The sequence below is a fragment of the Bubalus bubalis genome, chromosome 2 (assembly GCF_019923935.1).
Source record: "Bubalus bubalis isolate 160015118507 breed Murrah chromosome 2, NDDB_SH_1, whole genome shotgun sequence".
NCBI classification, from domain to species: Eukaryota; Metazoa; Chordata; class Mammalia; order Artiodactyla; family Bovidae; genus Bubalus; species Bubalus bubalis.
The window spans coordinates 111,747,954-111,766,383 of record NC_059158.1 but is presented as its reverse complement, the minus strand read 5'-3'; the positions used below and the strand labels follow the sequence as shown (position 1 = coordinate 111,766,383).

The window sequence follows — 18,430 nt, the reverse complement described above, 5'->3', positions numbered from 1 at the left end:
CCTATATAACTGGTTACAGCTTTTCACTCAGACTAGAGACACATCTTGAAATGATGGCTTTCATATCTGAGCTTGTACCAATTTTCTTCATCAGTTTCTCCCCATTGAACATTGAGTAATGTCTTTAAGTAAAACCACTGGAAATATTTATAATGATAACTGTCATTATATGCTCTCTACCTAAACTTTAGGCATTTATTAATTATGTTTTTTAACTTCTACTTTTTAGTTTTAGTATCTGTTGCTCCTCAATATCATGTGTTCAGTCAACAATTGATGACCTAAGTAAATCAGTTCAGTTCAGTCACTCAGTCGTGTCCAACTCTGCGACCCCATGGACTGTAGCATGCCAGGCCTCCCTGTCCATTACCAACTCCCAGAGTTTACTCAAACTCATGTCCATTGAGTCAGTGATGCCATCCAACCGTCTCATCCTCTGTCCTCCCCTTCTTCTCCTGCCTTCAATCTTTCCCAACATCAGGGTCTTTTCAAAGGAGTCAGTTCTTCACATCAGGTGACCAAAGTATTGGAGTTTCAGCTTCAGTATCAGTCCTTCCAATGAATATTCAGGACTGATTTCCTTGAGGACGAACTGGTTAGATCTCCTTGCAGTCCAAGGGACTCTCAAGAGTCTTCTCCAACACCACAGATCAAAGTATCAATTATTTGGTGCTCAGCTTTATTTATGGTCCAACTCTCATATCCATACATGACTACTGGAAGAACCATAGCTTTGACTAGATGGACTTTTGTTGGCAAAGTCATGTCTCTGCTTTTTAATATGCTGTCTAGGTTGGTCATAACTTTTCTTCCAAGGAGTAAGCATCTTTTAATTTCATGCCCACAGTCACCATCTGCAGTGATTTTGGAGCCCAAAAAAATAAAGTCCGTCAGTTTCTTCTGTTTCCCCATCTGTTTGCCACGAAGTGATGGGACCAGACGCCATGATCTTAGTTTTCTGAATATTGAGTTTTAAGCCAACTTTTTCACTCTCCTCTCTCACCTTCATCAAGAGGCTCTTTAGTTCTTCTTTGCTTTCTTCCATAAGGGTGGTGTCATCTGCATATCTAAGGTTATTGATATTTCTCCCAGCAATCTTGATTCCAGCTTGTGCTTCATCTAGCCCAGCGTTTCTCATGATGTACTCTGCATATAAGTTAAATAAGCAGGTGACAATATACAGCCTTGACGTACTCCTTCCCCTATTTGGAACCAGTAAGTAAATATGGCTGATGCATAAAGACTGATATGAGTTACTGTTTAAGGCTAAGGTATGTTAAGAAAATACCAGACATAGTTTTATGTAAGGAATCCTAATAGCAAAGTCATAGAGATTCATAATCTCATGCTTATTTTCTATTCTCCTCTATTGCCTTTATGTTTCCTGGAGGAATGAAAAGCAGTTATTTCAGTTTCACTTCCAGAGACAGACAGAAAATCTTTGCCCATTACACTGTATCATTATCAGTTTCTTCAAAAGGCTTATTGTGCATGAATATTACCAGGAATCTACAGACAAATATGAAAGACCCATTGTCATGATGCCAACTAGGAATGTGATAATGTGGTGTGACACTCAGGTTACTTCAAGATATCTATCTCTCTGACTTTCCTCCCTCTCGTGGACATGTGCCTTTGGTGAAGTCTTTTTTTTCCCCCTTCACAGCCTTGGACAGTCTCCTCTGAGTGCAGAACTAAGCCTACGAGTGGAGAGCCAGTTCAGTCTAGTTCGTGATCAATGATAGAAGATGATAGAGGCAGAAAGAGACCTCAAAGAGCACAAAACTCAGAGGAGATATGCACATAATTTCTGTTGCTTTGCTTCTCAATGTTAAGGACAGATTGGAGTAAGCAGGCAGGAATCTGAGATAGCTGGGGGAAGAACCTAAGTAAATTTTTTATTAAGGCTTTAAACATCTCTATAAGAGAGAAGAGGATGTAGTTCATATTCTCTATTGACAAAAAATTATGATTTCAATTTGGAAGGTGTAAGAATGATCAACCACTAGAAAGAACTGAAAATTTATTGAAGTGTTGACTTTGGAAATCAGAAAGATGAACTATTTATTGAATTTTCATCGCTTTGAAAATCTGATGCTGAAAAACCCTAAATTGCCATGACATATCATGCAACTATCGAGCAGTTCCAACAATTAAGGTGTTATTTTTTTCATCTGTACAACTCATGTGTAACCATAAATGTATTTTTCATGCTGTAGGGTGGAGTCTGTGGTTGTGAGAAAGGCTATACAGAGATCATGAGATCAAATGGTCTCCTGGATTACTGCATGAAGGTACCGGGCTCAGAGGATAAAAAAGCTGATGTGAAAAACCTTGCTGGGAAAAACAGACCTGTGAATTCAAAAATACATGATATTTTTAAAGGTTGGTCTCTTCAACCCCTTGATCCAGGTACATATCAGTTATGAGTAAGAAATGTAAATTTTCTCTTGGGGGATTAGGGTTCATATTGTGACCACTGCTTATGATGGAAAGCATGGAGGGAAGAAGGGACAGAAAAGGCAATATGGTCTTGTTCAAGGTTCCTCACATTTGAGTGCCGTGTAGTGTAAAACGTTCTCACGGGTGGTTGAGAATAAGTCTGTCAACCCCAACCCCAGTCTGAGTTAAGGAACCAAATATTAATCTTTGAAAATGTTTGAATTGTAAATTATCTTTGCCAAAGACTTTATAATAAAAATTGTGAAGTTTTATATATAATTGAAAAATGAGAAAAGCAATAGATTCTCAAGAACATGGAGTTATGTAAGGAAATTCCAGGTAACCTATCTGGTTTGAGAAACACTAGTGATATAATAAAACAGCATCAATTTCAGAGGCCAAGAGACTTTATGGGTATCAAGGATCAGAGGTACTTCCTTTGTGATTGCATGTAATTTCTTTACCTGTCTGGAACTGTTTCCTCATCTATGAATCAATCTAGGCATCTGTCCTGAAGAATTTTCATGAGTATTAGCACAGTGTCAGGCCTACAGGACTCAAAACTTAGTGGAGATTAAGGATAAGAATGAACAGTATTAGATAATTTCTCTATACTCTATGATTCCATGCTGGTTGTATTGCATGACTCACCTCATTACATTCTTGCAACATATAATGAGATGTTGTTATCCCCACTTTAGAGATTAGGATTCTGAAACTGGCAATGCAAAATAATTTGACCAAGGTCACAGCACCAGTAAGTGACAGAAAGGTATGAAAGGCAAGCCAATAAGATCCTTACACAGCACTGGCCTCTACTTCCCTCTTTAAGAATGGGACAAAAATATGAAAGCAAAATTCTCTGTGCCTAATGTACATACCTCTTCAAGAAAACAAAGTGCTGTGAATGACAGGGAGATAGCGTGACTGATGGAAGGAACCTTGAGAAGGAAGACACACATGAAACTCAGACAACATATACCTTGGGAACTTTCCGCCCAGATCCTAAGCCTTGGTCATACCAAAGTGCCCTGATGACATGCTCAAATGAAGCAAAACCAGAGCCCAGGCACAAAGGACCCTAGATTTAGTGGAAGAAACAAGACATTCTGTGACTAGCTTATAAGGATGACCACAATATCTTAACTTTTGGTTCCATAGTACGTCTGGGCATGCTGTAGATATTAAAAATCATATTCATTGTGTGATGTTTAGCTAATTTAGAGAAACAGACTTAAAGTTGAGGGAAGCATGCTATGAAATGCAGCCAGTCTCACTCACTGCTTCTAGACCCTATTTCAGAGAGAGAATTAAGATGAGGTTCCAAAAAAATGAGTTTTCAAATCCACAAATGAAGTCCTTAAACTTTGGAGATCTAACTGCAGCATCAATACCATGTATGTGACTATACATGTGTGTACACATATATGCACAGACATACATATATGTATACTCATATATACCCTTGTGTATGTATGTATATAAACATATATGTAAAATATATATTTAGTCTGTGAGAAAGTTTATAACTTTCATTAGGTTCTCATAATGGGGTTAAAAATTTAAGCAAACTCTCAGGAAGGCAATTAGGCAAAACCTATCATACATTTTGACCTAAAATTTTCCTCCTACGAATTAATCATACAAATATACACACACATACTAAGAGAAGAATGTAAATGATATTCATTATATGATTGCTTATTATATAGCAAATGAATGGAAATAAAATAAATGTCTACAAACAGAATAACAAACAAAAATATGATTCAACTGTGTAATGTCTCTTAGGGGTATTAAAAAGGATGAGATGGACCTGCCTTTATGAACTAGCATGGAAATATTTTTATTATGTATTGTTAGGTGGAAAAGTAGTACCAAAATGAATGATAAGGACAATTTGTGTCTTTTTTAAAAAGTGCGTGTGTGTTGTGTATATACTCGCTTGCATTTGCGGAGAAAACTATGAGATGGTTCATAAATTGGTAACAGTGGCACCTGGGTATGGAGCTCAGAGATTGGCAGGAAGACTAATTTTCCACTACATATCTTTTTTTAAACTTATTTTTTATTGTAGTATAAATGCTTTACAATGTTATGTTAGTTTCTGCTGTACAATGAAGTGAATCAGTCACATGCACACATATATCCTCTCTTTCTTGGACTTTCCTCCTCATCACATCTACCCAGGTCATTACAGAGAACCAAGCTAAGCCCTCTGTGCTATACAGCATTAGCTTCTGATAAACAACTATATTAATTTTTCTTTAAGTAATATGATTTAAAGGTCACCCAGATCACATACCTGTGCAATAGGGATTTAAAAGCACTGGATCTTATAATACTTCAGCTTTATGAGGTTTAGGGGTAATAAGATGAAAGGCGCATTCTCACTCAGGGAAGACTTTTTTTAATTGCCAATGTAAAAAATTCAGAATAGGGGATCACATCATTAGTGTTTCAAAGAGATCAAAATCAAAGCTTTGTTAAAAGTTTTATGACCATAAAAAGGGTCATTACTATGTTGAAAACTCATTCTAAAAGCCGATTGAGGCTTGAAAGTGTCTTGTAAGCCAAAACTGTAATAGATAGTCACAATATAATTGAAAGTAACAGTGATTTTCTTTCAAACAAATGTTTACAATAGATTGTTTTTTATCCCATGAAGGTCTTAGAATAAGATTCTGACATGTGTTTTTCTGGACCTACAGTTAATTACATTCAATGTAGTATAATGAATCTTTGCGTGTACATCTTTTAGAAAGGAGCATAATTCCTTTTGGGAAGCTAAGGCATTGCTATTATCAGTGCAATTCTTAGTTAACTGTGTGCTCATGTAAAACATAGCAAAAACCATGTGTTTTCCAGAAACAACTCAAATTTATACATACACACACCATACATACAGTCAAGGTGTGTGTCATATAGTTAAAATCACAAAATAGATCAGACTATTTGGTTCTTTTTTTTTAACCTCTTGCAGATATTAAATCCAAAATAATATATACTTCTACATGTGGATATGCTTTGTAATACTTTTGTATTAGAAGTATATATAAATGAAAATAAATTCAAAATATCCTACCAGTTGTTAGATTTTATGAAGTACTGATTAGTGGCACTGGTCTTTGGCATTGTGAAAAAATTGATAACCTATATTTAATATTTTCACCTGTTTTTTGGACATTTGATAACTGTCACATGTGAGTATTTTCACATATGCTTCTGACTTATGCAAATCTCAGAATTCAGATGAGAAATAAATAATACACTAATTAAATGAGAAATAAAAGCTTCTGTATGCTAAACCTGTTATTTTTATTTTAAACAGATGGCCGAGTGAAAATTTGGGTTTATGGCGTTTCAGGTGGTGGTTTTCTTATCATGATTTTCCTAGTATTTACTTCCTACCTTGTTTGGTAAGTACTAACTAGTAAAAAGTTTATACTCTATATTTTCATTGGTGGCATATTATACTAAAAGAAAACTTATGTTGAAATCTGGTCATTATAACAGGACCCTTAAACTCACAAATAATCACCAACATTAGAATTGTTAAATAGTTGAAGTGGGAGAGTATTATCTTTATTGTCCTCATTTGAAATAACATTTTTGTATTTGGCTTTCATATAATATCACAGGTATACGAGGCATATCATTAATCAGAGCTTTCCCATTTTACAATTTTGATTTAGATCAGTACCATTTTAACACACTGGAATTTGCTGGCACCTCTTAGTACCAGGACTTAATCACAGAGGTTCTTTTTTTTTTTTTTAATTAAGTGTAGTTGATTTACAATGTTGTTTTAATTTCTGCTGTTAGACAAAGTCATTCAGTTTATACACACATACACACACACACAAATACATACACACACCCTGGAGAAGGAAATGACAATCCATTCCAGTATTCTTGCCTGGAGAATCCCATGGATGGAGAAGCCTGGCAGGCTATAGAGCATAGCATTGCAAAGAGTTGGACATGACTGAAGCAGCTCAGCACGCACATATGTATACACACACATTCTTTTTCATTTTCTATTATGGGGACAGGATATAGAAAATAGTTCCTTGTGCTGTATATAGTAGGACCTTGTTGTTTATCCATTCTAGATATAAAAGTTTACAACTACTACCGCCCTCCCACTTGGCAATCACACATCTGTTCCATATCTCCGTGAGTCTGTTTCTGTTTCATAGACAGTTTCATTTATATATTGTAGATTTCACATGTAGTGATATCATAGGATATTTTTGTCTTTCTCTGACTTATTTCACTTACTGTGTTAATGTCTAGGTCCATCCATGTTGCTGCAAATGGCATTGTTTCATTCTTTTTTATGGCTGAGTACTATTCCATTGCATATTTATAAAAGAATTTTCTTTATCCATTCATTTGTCAGTGGACATACAGATTTTTTCCATGTCTTGGCAACTGTGAATAGTGGTGCTATGAACATAGGGGTGCATGTATTTTTTTTAAGGTTGTGTATTTCCCTGGTGGCTCAAACGATAAAGCGTCTGTCTACGATGTGGGAGACCCGGGTTCGATCCCTGGGTTGGAAAGATCCCTTGGAGAAGGAAATGGCAATCCACTCCAGTACTATTGCCTGGAAAATCCCATGGACAGAGGAGCTTGGTAGGCTACAGTCCATGGGGTCGCAAAGAGTCGGACACGACTGAGCAACTTCACGTTCACGTGTGGATGTATGGCCAGGATTGGGATTGCTGGATCATTTGATATTTCTATTTTTAGTTTTCTGAGGAACTTCCATGCTGTTTCACACAGTAGCTTCACCAACTTATTCAATAAATTCCCACTAACATTATAGGAGGGTTTCTTTTTCCCCATGCTCTCTCCACCATCTATTATCTGTAGACTATTTAATGATGGCCATTCTGACTGGTGTGAGGTGGTATCTCATTGTGGTTTTGATTTGCACTTTTCTAATAAATAGTGATGTTGAGCATCTTTTCATGTGCCTATTGGCCATCTGTATGTCTTTGGAGAAGCGGCTACTTAAGTCTTCTGCCCATTTTTTTTTTAATTCGGTTGTTTTCTTGTTGCTGAGTTGTATGTGTTGTTTGTACATTTTGGAAATCAAGCCCTTGTCAGTCACATGATTGGCAAATATATTCTCTCATTTGTAGGTTGTCTTTTCATTTTGTTTATGGTTTCCTTTACTGTGCAAAAAGCTTGTAAGTTTGATTAGGCCCAATTTGTTTATCTTTGTTTTTAGTTCTATTGCCTTGGGAGGCTGACCTAAGAAAATATTAGTACACATTATGTCAGAGAATTTTTTGCCTATGCTCTATTCTAGGAGTTTTATGATATAATGTCTTATGTTTAAGTCTTTAAAGCATCTTGAGTTTATTTTTGTCTATGGTGTTCTAACTTCTTCATTGATTTACATGCATATGTCCAGCTGTCCCAGCACCCTTTGCTGAACAGACTTTTTTTTTTTTTCCATTGTATATTCTTGCCTCCTTTGTCAAAGATTAATTGACCATAGGTTTGTGGGTTTATTTCACCTTCTTGGTCAGGTTTATTCCTCAGTATTTTATTTGAGGGGAGTGAGATTTTACAAGGTACTTTTTTAATTTCCTTTCTGCTATCTCTAGCTCCAGGGATTCTGATTTAAGCATCCACACAACTTGACCACATGCGGGAGTAATTAAAAGAGCCCCAGGTAACTAATAGCAGGCAAGGCTGAGAAAATTCTAGTTCTTAAATGTTCTTCTCAAACTGACCTATTTTTACCAAGTATGGTAAGTTGACCATTTGGTTCAAAAAACCTATGAGTATATTTTGGATAGTAGAGCCAGGTGTTTATCTACAGTGACCAACCATAAAAGAAAATTTGATTGTCCATTCCAGGAACCCTGTTTTGTAAGTGACTAGTTCCAAAGTATATTATTCTCACAAAATGATGATTACTTTATTGTATAGAATATATTTTATTTGATGAGCTGATCTTAAAACCAGACAGAAGTAAATACCTTTGAATATTTTTAAGTGTGTTGAGAATATTTTATTAGCTTCCTGAAATTTTTCAAAGGTTTTTTTTTTTAATTTTCATAAGATCAAAGTGTTACTTTGCTTTTTTCTCTAAATCGAGATATTTATATTCATCATCTGTCTCAAACTGTTTCCTTGACAATTTTTACCTAAGTTTTTAATCTCAATTCAAATCCAGTCTCTGTATTTTAGCTCGTACTTCCAAGGTTACACAGGTTTTTAAGTCTTTGCTCTTGGTCAGTGAAAGTTAGTGAAGAAAATCAAGTGACTTTAATTCTTTCTGCCACCTATAGTGATTGAGATTGAATTTGTAGAAGCTGGATTGCTATCCAGCTAATACTTCCTCAGTGTTGCAATAAAAAAGTAACACCTTCAGTTAGTCATTTACCTTAAAATCAAATGATTTGACCAATTATATTTGAATTGATTAATTTTGTATTGTCTAGATCCTGTCTTAATGAATAAATGTGAAGTGGAAAACCTTATGTGAGGTTGAGAGTGATAGGAAGCATTCACCACTAGAAAAGATGAGGAAAAGATCTCAAACTGAAACAAAGAACATAAAGGCTTGATAGATGAGAAACTGCTCTCAAAGCAAGGGCCCAGTATAGTGTAAGATAATCGGCTAGTCTATTAGTCTGTGAAAGCTGAGATGTATTCTACTTCATAGTCACATCCCCAATTCCAGATTCTATGGTTCCTTCTTCCTTGAATATCCAAAAGATTAAAAATTAAAATTTAACAGTCATAAATTCTGCCCTTTTACATTTCTCCCTTTCTTTCAGCTTAAAAGTATGTTACCCTTAATCCATTCCTTCAACAATACTTACTTACTGTAGCCCTTTCTAGGCTCTGGGGATTGATTACAGGTACCTCACTGAATTGTGATGACAAACATAATTTTCTAGAGAATTTTTAATGTAAAAGATCAAAGGAATCATCCCCTACTGTTTAGTGACCAAATTATATAGATACTTATGTGTATAGTATATCTATTTTTTTTCATCCTCAGTATCCACCCTTAATAATCCCCCATTGGAAGTAGCAGTTAGCGCCATATTTGGAAGCCCTACAAATCCTCCTTTCAACTGTCTATAGCCAGATTAGTCTTCTTAAAACTTAGCCAAGTGATCAGCCCCTTTCCTCCTCAAATGCCAGCAGTGGCTTCCCATTGACAGCAACATGAAAGTCATGTTCTGGCTGCCTTGCAAGTCAATAAAAGCCTTCCACTATTTGAGCCCAAACAACTCTTTCAACTTCATTTTCTACTATTTCTCTATGCCCCAGTGTGTTGCATAGGCTTGCTGCTAAGTTGCTTCAGTCGTGTCCGACTCTGCGACCCCAGAGACAGCAGCCCACCAGGCTCCCCCGTCCCTGGGATTCTCCAGGCAAGAACACTGGAGTGGGCTGCCATTTCCTTCTCCAATGCAGGAAAGTGAAAAGTGAAAGTGAAATTGCACACTCGTGTCCGACTCTTAGCGACCCCATGGACAGCAGCCTACCAGGCTCCTCCGTCCATGGGGTTTTCCAGGCAAGAGTACTGGAGTGGGGTGCCATTGCCTTGTATTTAAATTGTTGCTTTATCATTGAAGGATTTAAAATCTCATTCTACATCAAAGTCAACATTTTAAGTTTACTATACTCATATCCATCCAAGTTGGTTGAGATACAACACTTCTTTCAATCTGTTTGTGTTGCTATTTCAGAGGTTTTATCTCAAGATGTAAGTATCTATTAACATATATTAGGGAAGTTTGTCATTTTATTTGTACTGCTCATGTATATTTATGATCTCCATTAAAATACTTTTTATATTGTAATCTTTCATAATATTTATAGGAGTTGAATATAAGGCTACAACCTCTTTCTGAAGGATAGTGTTTTGGGAAATGTTGCCTTACATTAGGGTACATAGTGTGGTATCTTATTTCACAAGAAAGCTTCTGCTTGCATGGTTTACTCCTTACAGTTCATTCTTCTAGAATTAATTTTCATAAGTTATTGGCATTCTAACAGTTCTTCCCAATAAAAATTTAAACGCCAACTTTTTCCTTATGAAACACCCTGGAATAACTTGTATAAGCTGCCAGCCCTGGGGCATTTACTCCATGCTGGCATTGTAGTTACTTGTATAAACGTCTTCCAACATCTACCAAACCATAAGGACTTGGGGGTGGGGGAGAAGAGGTATAATGACTTATTTTTTAGACTACAAGTTTCACAAATATTTATTAAATAAGTGAATGAATCAATGAGTGGATAAGCTAAAACAATCTATTGCCCATGATCTTTAAAGGTCAAGAAAAAAATCTAATATTCACATATGTCAAAGTGCTTTACATAAGTTGCCTTATTCAGTCTTTCCAATAATCCAATAAAGTGTTGTTATTATCATCTTTATTTTAAAGAGGGAGTAAGCCATACTCAGAAAAGTTCAATAACTTATGTAAGGGTATCAGCCTGGTAAAATCAGCTCCAGATTCATCTTAACCCCCAAATGTCTTAACCCCTTTCCACTGGACTTCTTCCAGTCTCTGTAATTTCTTGTCCTTGAGTAATCCTGAAAACTCTTTAGACTCAATTAAATGTCTACACCTTTTCCATTTTTTAGCAGATCTTCATTTCCCAAGAAAAGTAAGTTATAGACCTGGGAACAGACTTAGTGATATCAAAACACTTACTGTTACATATGAGCTGCCTAAAGAATCCAAATAGGTTTTCACAGCATCTATTTCTATTAAATAGCTTGCGAAGAGTTAGAACATGACAGTTTTGGAGATTTTATATTTTCTCCTTCAAAATAAAAAACTTAGGACAAGAGAGCTGCTATAACATGCCAGGTGTTACGTGTATACTTTAGATGAAAGCAATTTATAATAACATTTGGAAATGTTTTTTAGAAAATAGAGAAAAATAGTCTTCCCAAGGACTGCTTTGTTTAGATATGATCCTTTGTATGTCTGCCATAAACATTTGGGTTTCTTGAAATATTATTGATGCCCTAGCTCCCCTGGCAATAAAGATCCATGAGGTCATTTAGTGGGGACGACCATTGGGTGAGCTCTTAGTTAATCTAGACATAGTGTCTGGAAGTTCCTTGGAGAACCACATCTATTCTACCTTGCTCAGCACAATGCAGGGAATGGGCTCTCAAGTTTGAAGGGATGCTGCCGCCTCCGAGGCTCAGCCCTCACGAGCGGCTGACTGTTTGTAAGTGTCTTCCGGTCTGGGTCCTGTGGCTTGCAATCAAGGGTGGTGAGAAGTGTCAGCACTTACCTGTCTTTTCATAATGAACTTGCTTTTCTGGTCTAATGGGTTTATCCTTTGCTAAAATGCAAATGATCATGGAAAAGGTGACTTTAAAACGTGTCAGTCAATGATCTCTTACAGCCAGAGCTGCATAATGGTTTTCTCCCTTGTGCAAACTCTAAACGTGGTAGTGGCTGTCAAGAGCGCTGCATTAGGAAGAATTATGAGGCTATTCCTGGGCTCAACAGGAAAGAAGTGTGTGATGGATGGGAGATGGCCACCCGGGGCACAGGATGCCTGGGGGTGGTGGCGGCCCACGGGCCAGGCATTTATGGGTCCTGATTTAATGTGAGTGAGGTGCTCGTACCTTACCTGATAGCAGAGTTGAAAAGAGAAAAATAATTTAAAAACTATTTCTAAATGAATTTCCTAATAAAGATCAGGAAGGAAGAAAGGAAAGGGAGCAGGGGCTTCTGAAGGAAAGTTTCCTATTTGCTGACTTTGCAGAGGGCAGGCCCCTACTCAGATCTTTCTCTTAGGGTTCTTTTTAACCAGCCAGGAAGCTCTAAAGCCACAGCTTCTCAGCAGCATTACCACATTATTCAGTGGTTGCTAACTTTTAAACTCACTAAAAGTTCTCAGATCTCACACATTCATGTATGTGAAAGTCACTCAGTCATGTCGGACTCTTTGCGACCCCATGGCCTATACAGTCCATGGAATTCTCCAGGCCAGAACACTAGAGTGGGTGGCCTTTCCCTTCTCCAGGGGATCTTCCCAAACCAGGGATTGAACCCAGGTCTCCCACATTGCAGGCAGATTCTTTATCAGCTGAGCCACAAGGGAAGCCCCTCACACATTCATAGCTGTGATTTTAATACATCAATTGAGAGCTTACAAGGTATGAAGAGAGACATCATGAAGCCTTTATCACAACCATCCCAACACACACAACAAAAATCTCAAGCCTACACACTAGGAGCCCCCTCTTTTTTTGTCCTAGAGGTGAACACAATGTTCACAATTCCATACCTGTAAACTGGTGTAAAAATTTGAGCTGAATTTTCAAAGTAATATTTGAGCTGAATTTTCTATGCACAGGTCCTAGAGGCTGGCCAAGTTTAGATGTCTCCTAGGCAGGGCGGAGGAGCCTGGTGGGCTGCAGTCCATGGGGTTGCTAAGAGTCCGACACGACTGAGCGACTTCACTTTCACTTTTTCACTTTCATGCATTGGAGAAGGAAATGGCAACCCACTCCAGTGTTCTTGCCTGGAGAATCCCAGGGGCGGGAGAGCCTGGTGGACTGACGTCTATGGGGTCACACAGAGTCAGACATGACTGAAGTGACTTAGCAGTAGCAGTAGTGTGTATACATTAATCCCAATCTCCTAATTTATCTCTAACCACCACCTCCTTTGGTAGCCAATACTGTTGTCTTTTCATAAAGAGCTACCCCTCTAACCCACTCCTCCACACCCCAGGACGTCATTTCCCATTTTTCTCCTACGTAGCTGGTGTGTGCTAAGTCCCTTCAGTCATGTCCAACTCTTTTTGACCCTGTGTATTGTAGCTCACCGGGCTCCTCTGTCCATGGGAATTCCCAGGCAAGTTCTTTACTACTAGTGCTGCTGGGAAGCCCTTAACAAATGCCAGTTAGAACAAAATGCCATTTGCAGCAACATGGACAGACCCAGAGATTGTCATGCTGAGTGAGGTAAGTTGAAGACAAATATCATGACAAATGTTATGATCACTTATTTGTGGAATCTAAAAAAAAAAATGATACAAATGAACTTACCAACAGAAATATACTCACAGACACAGAAAACAAACTTATGGTTACCAGGTGGGATGGGATATATTGGGAGATTGGGAGTCACATGCTTATTTAGTCAATAAGTCATGTATGATTCTTTTGCAACCTCATGGACAGTAGCCTGTCAGGTTCCTCTGTCTATGGGATTTCCCAGGCAAGAATACTGGAGTGGGTTGCCAATTCCTTCTCCAGGGGATCTTTCTGACCCAGGGATCGAACCCAAGTCTCCTGCAGTGGAAGACAGATTCTTTACCCCTGAGCCTAGGTAACTAATAAGGATCACTGTATAACACAGGAAACTATTCAATACTCTGCAATGGCCTATATGGGAAAAGAATCTGACAAAGTGTAGACATATGTATGTGTATAACTGATTTACTTTGCTGAACAGCAGAAACTAACAACATTGTAAATCAACTATACTCCAATGAAATAATTTTTTTTAGAGAAGCCAATTCCTCAAAAAAAAAAAAAAAAAAGAGTGGATTGCCAAATGTAAACTGTTGTACAGAGAATGGACAAACAACAAGGTCTGACTGTATAACACAGGGAATTATAGTCAATATCTTGTGATAAACTATAATGGAAAAGAACATATATACATATAACTAAATCACTGTACAGCAGAAATTAACAACATTGTAAATCAATTATATGTCATTAAAATAAATGTTTTAAAAAGTGAATTGCCAGAAACTCTGGAAACACCTTTATTTCTTGCCCCTCTCTTTTCTTCCCCTAAAACAGCAGGAGGTGGAGGAGGTAGAAGATCCCTATGGTCATTCCAAATGAAATTCCTCCTATTCTTTTGGACATTAGGACACCTTCTACTACCATCCCTAGGGTGGATAATAGACAAACTGTCACTTCCAATTTGTTGTAAATTCTCATTTGTGTGAGTTTTTAGTCCCTTTAAATGCAGATTAGTGTGCTCTGGACCCAAGCTGGAGCCTGGCAGTGTGACTAGAGCCACTGGATTCTACATATACATTAATATAGACAAATTTGGATGTTATTCAGATAATTATGCAGTCCCTGCTCTTTGAGAAGGGGAACAGACCTAGGGTGAGTATACCTCTGCAGTGAATTTTGAGGCTTATTTCTGCCTCTCCACTGTTGAGGATGTTTTTGCCTGCAGCCCATGCCCAGCACTCAGTCACACACAGACACCTACTGTATGCCGGGTGTGGACGCTGTAGGATCTCTGGTTCCTGTCAATAGGCTTTTTAGAAATCAATTCTAATTCACCTCTTCAACATCTATAAATTGCTTCTAGCATCTATAAATTGTTTCAAACAAGGTTTCAGTATTTTAAACTAGGAGATTCTCCCTATAAAAAAATGTCATTAGACATGTGTCTCTTTTGTGGTAAAATGCATGCATCATGCAATTCTCAACTTTTTAGCCATTAAGTAAAAGAAGCCAGACACAAACAGCCACACATACAGTATAATTCCATAGGAAATATCCAGAATAGGCAAATTTACAGAGGCAGAAAGTTGACAGGTGGTTGCCAGGGGTAGAGAATGCCTTATTACCTTCCAAAGGCCATCTTCCACCTCCAAATACCATCACATTAAAGGTTAAGATTTCAACATATGATTGAGGAAAGGGTAATGCAAATATTGAGTCCATAACAGTTCCTAATTACCCCCTTTATGATACATTTCATTTTGTAAAATATATAGCCTTATATAATGCATTACACTAGTCTCCTCCTTTGGACAAATGCTGGTTTCTCGGAGCTGCCTTAAAGAATGGTATCTGGAAAGAAAGTGTCCCAAAGGCTACCTGTTCCAAAGTGTAGACTGCTTAGTGGGAAGAGTTTCCCTTTGGGGTAATGATTATGCAACGTTGCAACATAATGTTCAAAATGCCACTCAACTGTACAGATTAAAATGTTTGTTTTTAATTTACATTCACTCAAAGTATTAAAAATTAATTATATGTACAGACAAAAGAGTTGTTGCTACCAAGTGCCTAATTAATAATGTGGCTACAAGGAGAATGCACTGAAGGGTTAAAAGTGTTTTCCTGTGTGTACAAGATGCATTTGGATTCTAGGCTCTGCCACTCACTCAGTGACTTGAGGAAGGTAATAACCTCTCCAGTCCGTCTCTGTCAAGTAGTAATAATAATCCCAGTGCCCCCTTCTCTCACTTTTGGCCTGGGATTTATTGAGGCATTTTACGTAAAGTGCTCAGCACAGGGCTTGGCACTTAGTACGTGCATCCAATTAATAACATGCTGCAATAAAATAAATAGTATAGAAATCTGGAGACAAAGCCAGAGGTGGCTCCCTCTTGGTGAGGACAACCCAAAGAGTTGGGTTCTGAAGGCATGGCAAAGCCTAGACACTGAGGACAGAAGGGAGACAGGATGATGGTGGGGAAGGCAATGTGTAGCAGAATTAAACTGTAAATACTCATTAGTTGACATTCACCCACACTGAGAATCAAAAGGCATAATGAAGCATGGTTTGCCCCAGATCTGGGATATCACTGAGAGTTTGGGGAATGTAACTCAGTTTCAGCTTCTCTCTGTGTGAGAAGCAAGAATAGCCCTCTCTAACCTGGCAAAGATGTCCAACTCAGGGAGCACAGAGACCAGAAGAGAATGCTTTTGCCTGGTACAACATCAGTGAAATTCTCCTAACAGGCTTTGGTGACTTGGCAGCTAGATGCCAGGTTTCAAGCCTGAGCAGAAGTGTGTTTACTTAAAAACAACAGCAGAGTAAAGCAAGAGAATCTGGCTGTTCTAGCTACTTATGATGTTAAAACATCTGCGCTGTGGAGGTCTTAGTAGCTTAGGAATTAGTGAGCAGCAGATGTTCACATTACAGCGTATAAACAAAGGAAAGTGGCCCTCTACCAAGTTCATTGTTTCCACTAAACTATTGTTAAGATTTATAAGATTTTTTGGGGAAAAAAAAGGCTTCTCCTGGTTTAAGGGTTAAAGTACACCAGTATTCCAAAAAGGAACCCGCCAGTCCAGAGAAATCAGTCTTTTGTCTAACCACTTGGATTTCTGTACCTCACAGTTTTCTTTGGCAGATGAAACAGAGCTCTGAGAACTTTCTTCATCTCAGGAATTCTTTTCCCTTTACAGCAAGAAGCCAAAACCCCATCAAAGCACACCTCCCCAACAGAAGCCTCTGACCTTAGCCTACGATGGAGACTTAGACATGTAACCTGAAAAAAGAAATCCAAATGTAGACATCAACTGCCTTAACCGCTTTCTATTTTGTAGCTCTCAGACTTCTCAGTTTTTTGAGGAATCTCATGGTGTGATGTACTGAGCAGAATACAAATACTGCAAAAGTAATATTGCCTCAACTTCATTTGGACATGGAGTCAAGGATTATTAGGTCTGCCATTTTGCTTTCCAGTTGTTTGTGGGTGTGAGTGTTTAATGTTTTTTATTTTCCCAAGGGACCTGAAAACCCTTCTCTTCCTGTTTGGAAATGGGAGGAAGAAAACATGATGGAATTCCCACAGACTTAAGTAAATTTTATCCTCAGCAGCATGATGACAATCCGGAGAGGCCAAGGCTTTTACTGTAAATGATCAGTCTGACACTGCATTCTTATGCACTATATTAGTGCAAATCCTTATTCTTCCCATACTTCAACACTGAGTTTTCTAGAATTTACATTGGTTCAAAGACTTTCAAATTGGCTTGCCTATTTTCACGAGAGAATTCACAGAGAGAATGGGTTACCATTTCAGAAATTCTGAGTTTTTACCTTTATAAATTGTATTTTGTTTTGTAGCCAGGAGGACGATGGCACTTCATGGGTTGTATCTATTGAAAATAAATGAAATGTGTGTAGTTGCTGGACTAGATGAAAGCTAGGTGGTTTTGAATGAAATGTGTATTGAATGTTAGGGTGTACAAATGAAATCAGAGGTTATATTGGAAAAAAGAGGTAAATTATTTAATTACTAAAACTGTATTTTAACAAAAACTTTACCATGTAGATATAGCATTAGCCACACACAGTTGTAATTCAGTTTAATGATGACAAACTCTGCTTTTGTAATTTCAATTTTCTTATCTGAATATTTATAAATTCTTTTTTTGAATTTAATTATCTGACCTCATTTAATATACATCTAACACCGATCCTGTTTGTAGCAAGTCTTGCTTTTATAAGGGTTCAATAATATCTAAACAACACATGAAAAAGCTGAAACCATTTTATGAAGATGAATGTTTGTAATCGTAGATGTTGGAAAGTAAGAAGGTGCCATCTTGTGGTATGGACTTGTATTTATAACAAATAAAGTGTTCAAGAGACTGAAATGTTGACTGTTGTAGACTTATTCCCTACTGAAGAGCCCATGGAGTGGGCTGCCATTTCCTTCTCCAGGGATGATTTGACAAAGACAGCTTTAATAACAGCTTCCCCATGTCACTGTTTTAGAGGCTGACAGCTGAAATCACTGACAGAAAAAAGGGCTCTTTCCCCACATGCTCAACACCATTGGTTACACTGTGAAATGGAGACAAGCATGATTACACAGAGTAGCTCTGAAGGCATATTTAAAGCTTAGCTAACATTAGAACAAACCACTGTGTAATATTGCAAACACTGATATGTAAATGAACTGGGTGGCCTGAGAAAATGGAAATGTTAGAAATACGATACAGTGAGCAAGTTAGAGAATGGTTTTACTTATATTGGGACTTCTGCTTTTGCTAATCGTTTTAACACTAATTGATTTTCTTCAATGGCACCATGGTTTTACATGAAAAAAAATATCATGTATGAAACGAGTTGCCAGTCCAGGTTCAATGCACGATACTGGATGCTTGGGGCTAGTGCACTGGGATGACCCAGAGGGATGGTATGGGGAGGGAGGAGGGAGGAGGGTTCAGGATGGGGAACACATGTATACC

The 18,430-nt window shown here is 37.7% G+C and overlaps 1 protein-coding gene across 3 annotated transcripts in view; it reads left to right on the top strand.

The window, feature by feature from the left end:
• THSD7B (thrombospondin type 1 domain containing 7B) overlaps positions 1-17,821 on the top strand; it is a 1,246,259-nt gene extending 1,228,438 nt beyond the window's left edge. For all 3 annotated transcript variants that reach the window (XM_044935904.2, XM_025276961.3, XM_045164228.1), the window contains exons 26-28: positions 2,220-2,412; positions 5,774-5,861; positions 16,637-17,821. In XM_044935904.2, the coding sequence (XP_044791839.2) occupies positions 2,220-2,412; positions 5,774-5,861; positions 16,637-16,718 (363 nt within the window). In that variant the 3' untranslated portion in view covers positions 16,719-17,821. The remainder of the gene's footprint in view (positions 1-2,219; positions 2,413-5,773; positions 5,862-16,636) is intronic.
• Positions 17,822-18,430: the final 609 nt, after the last annotated feature.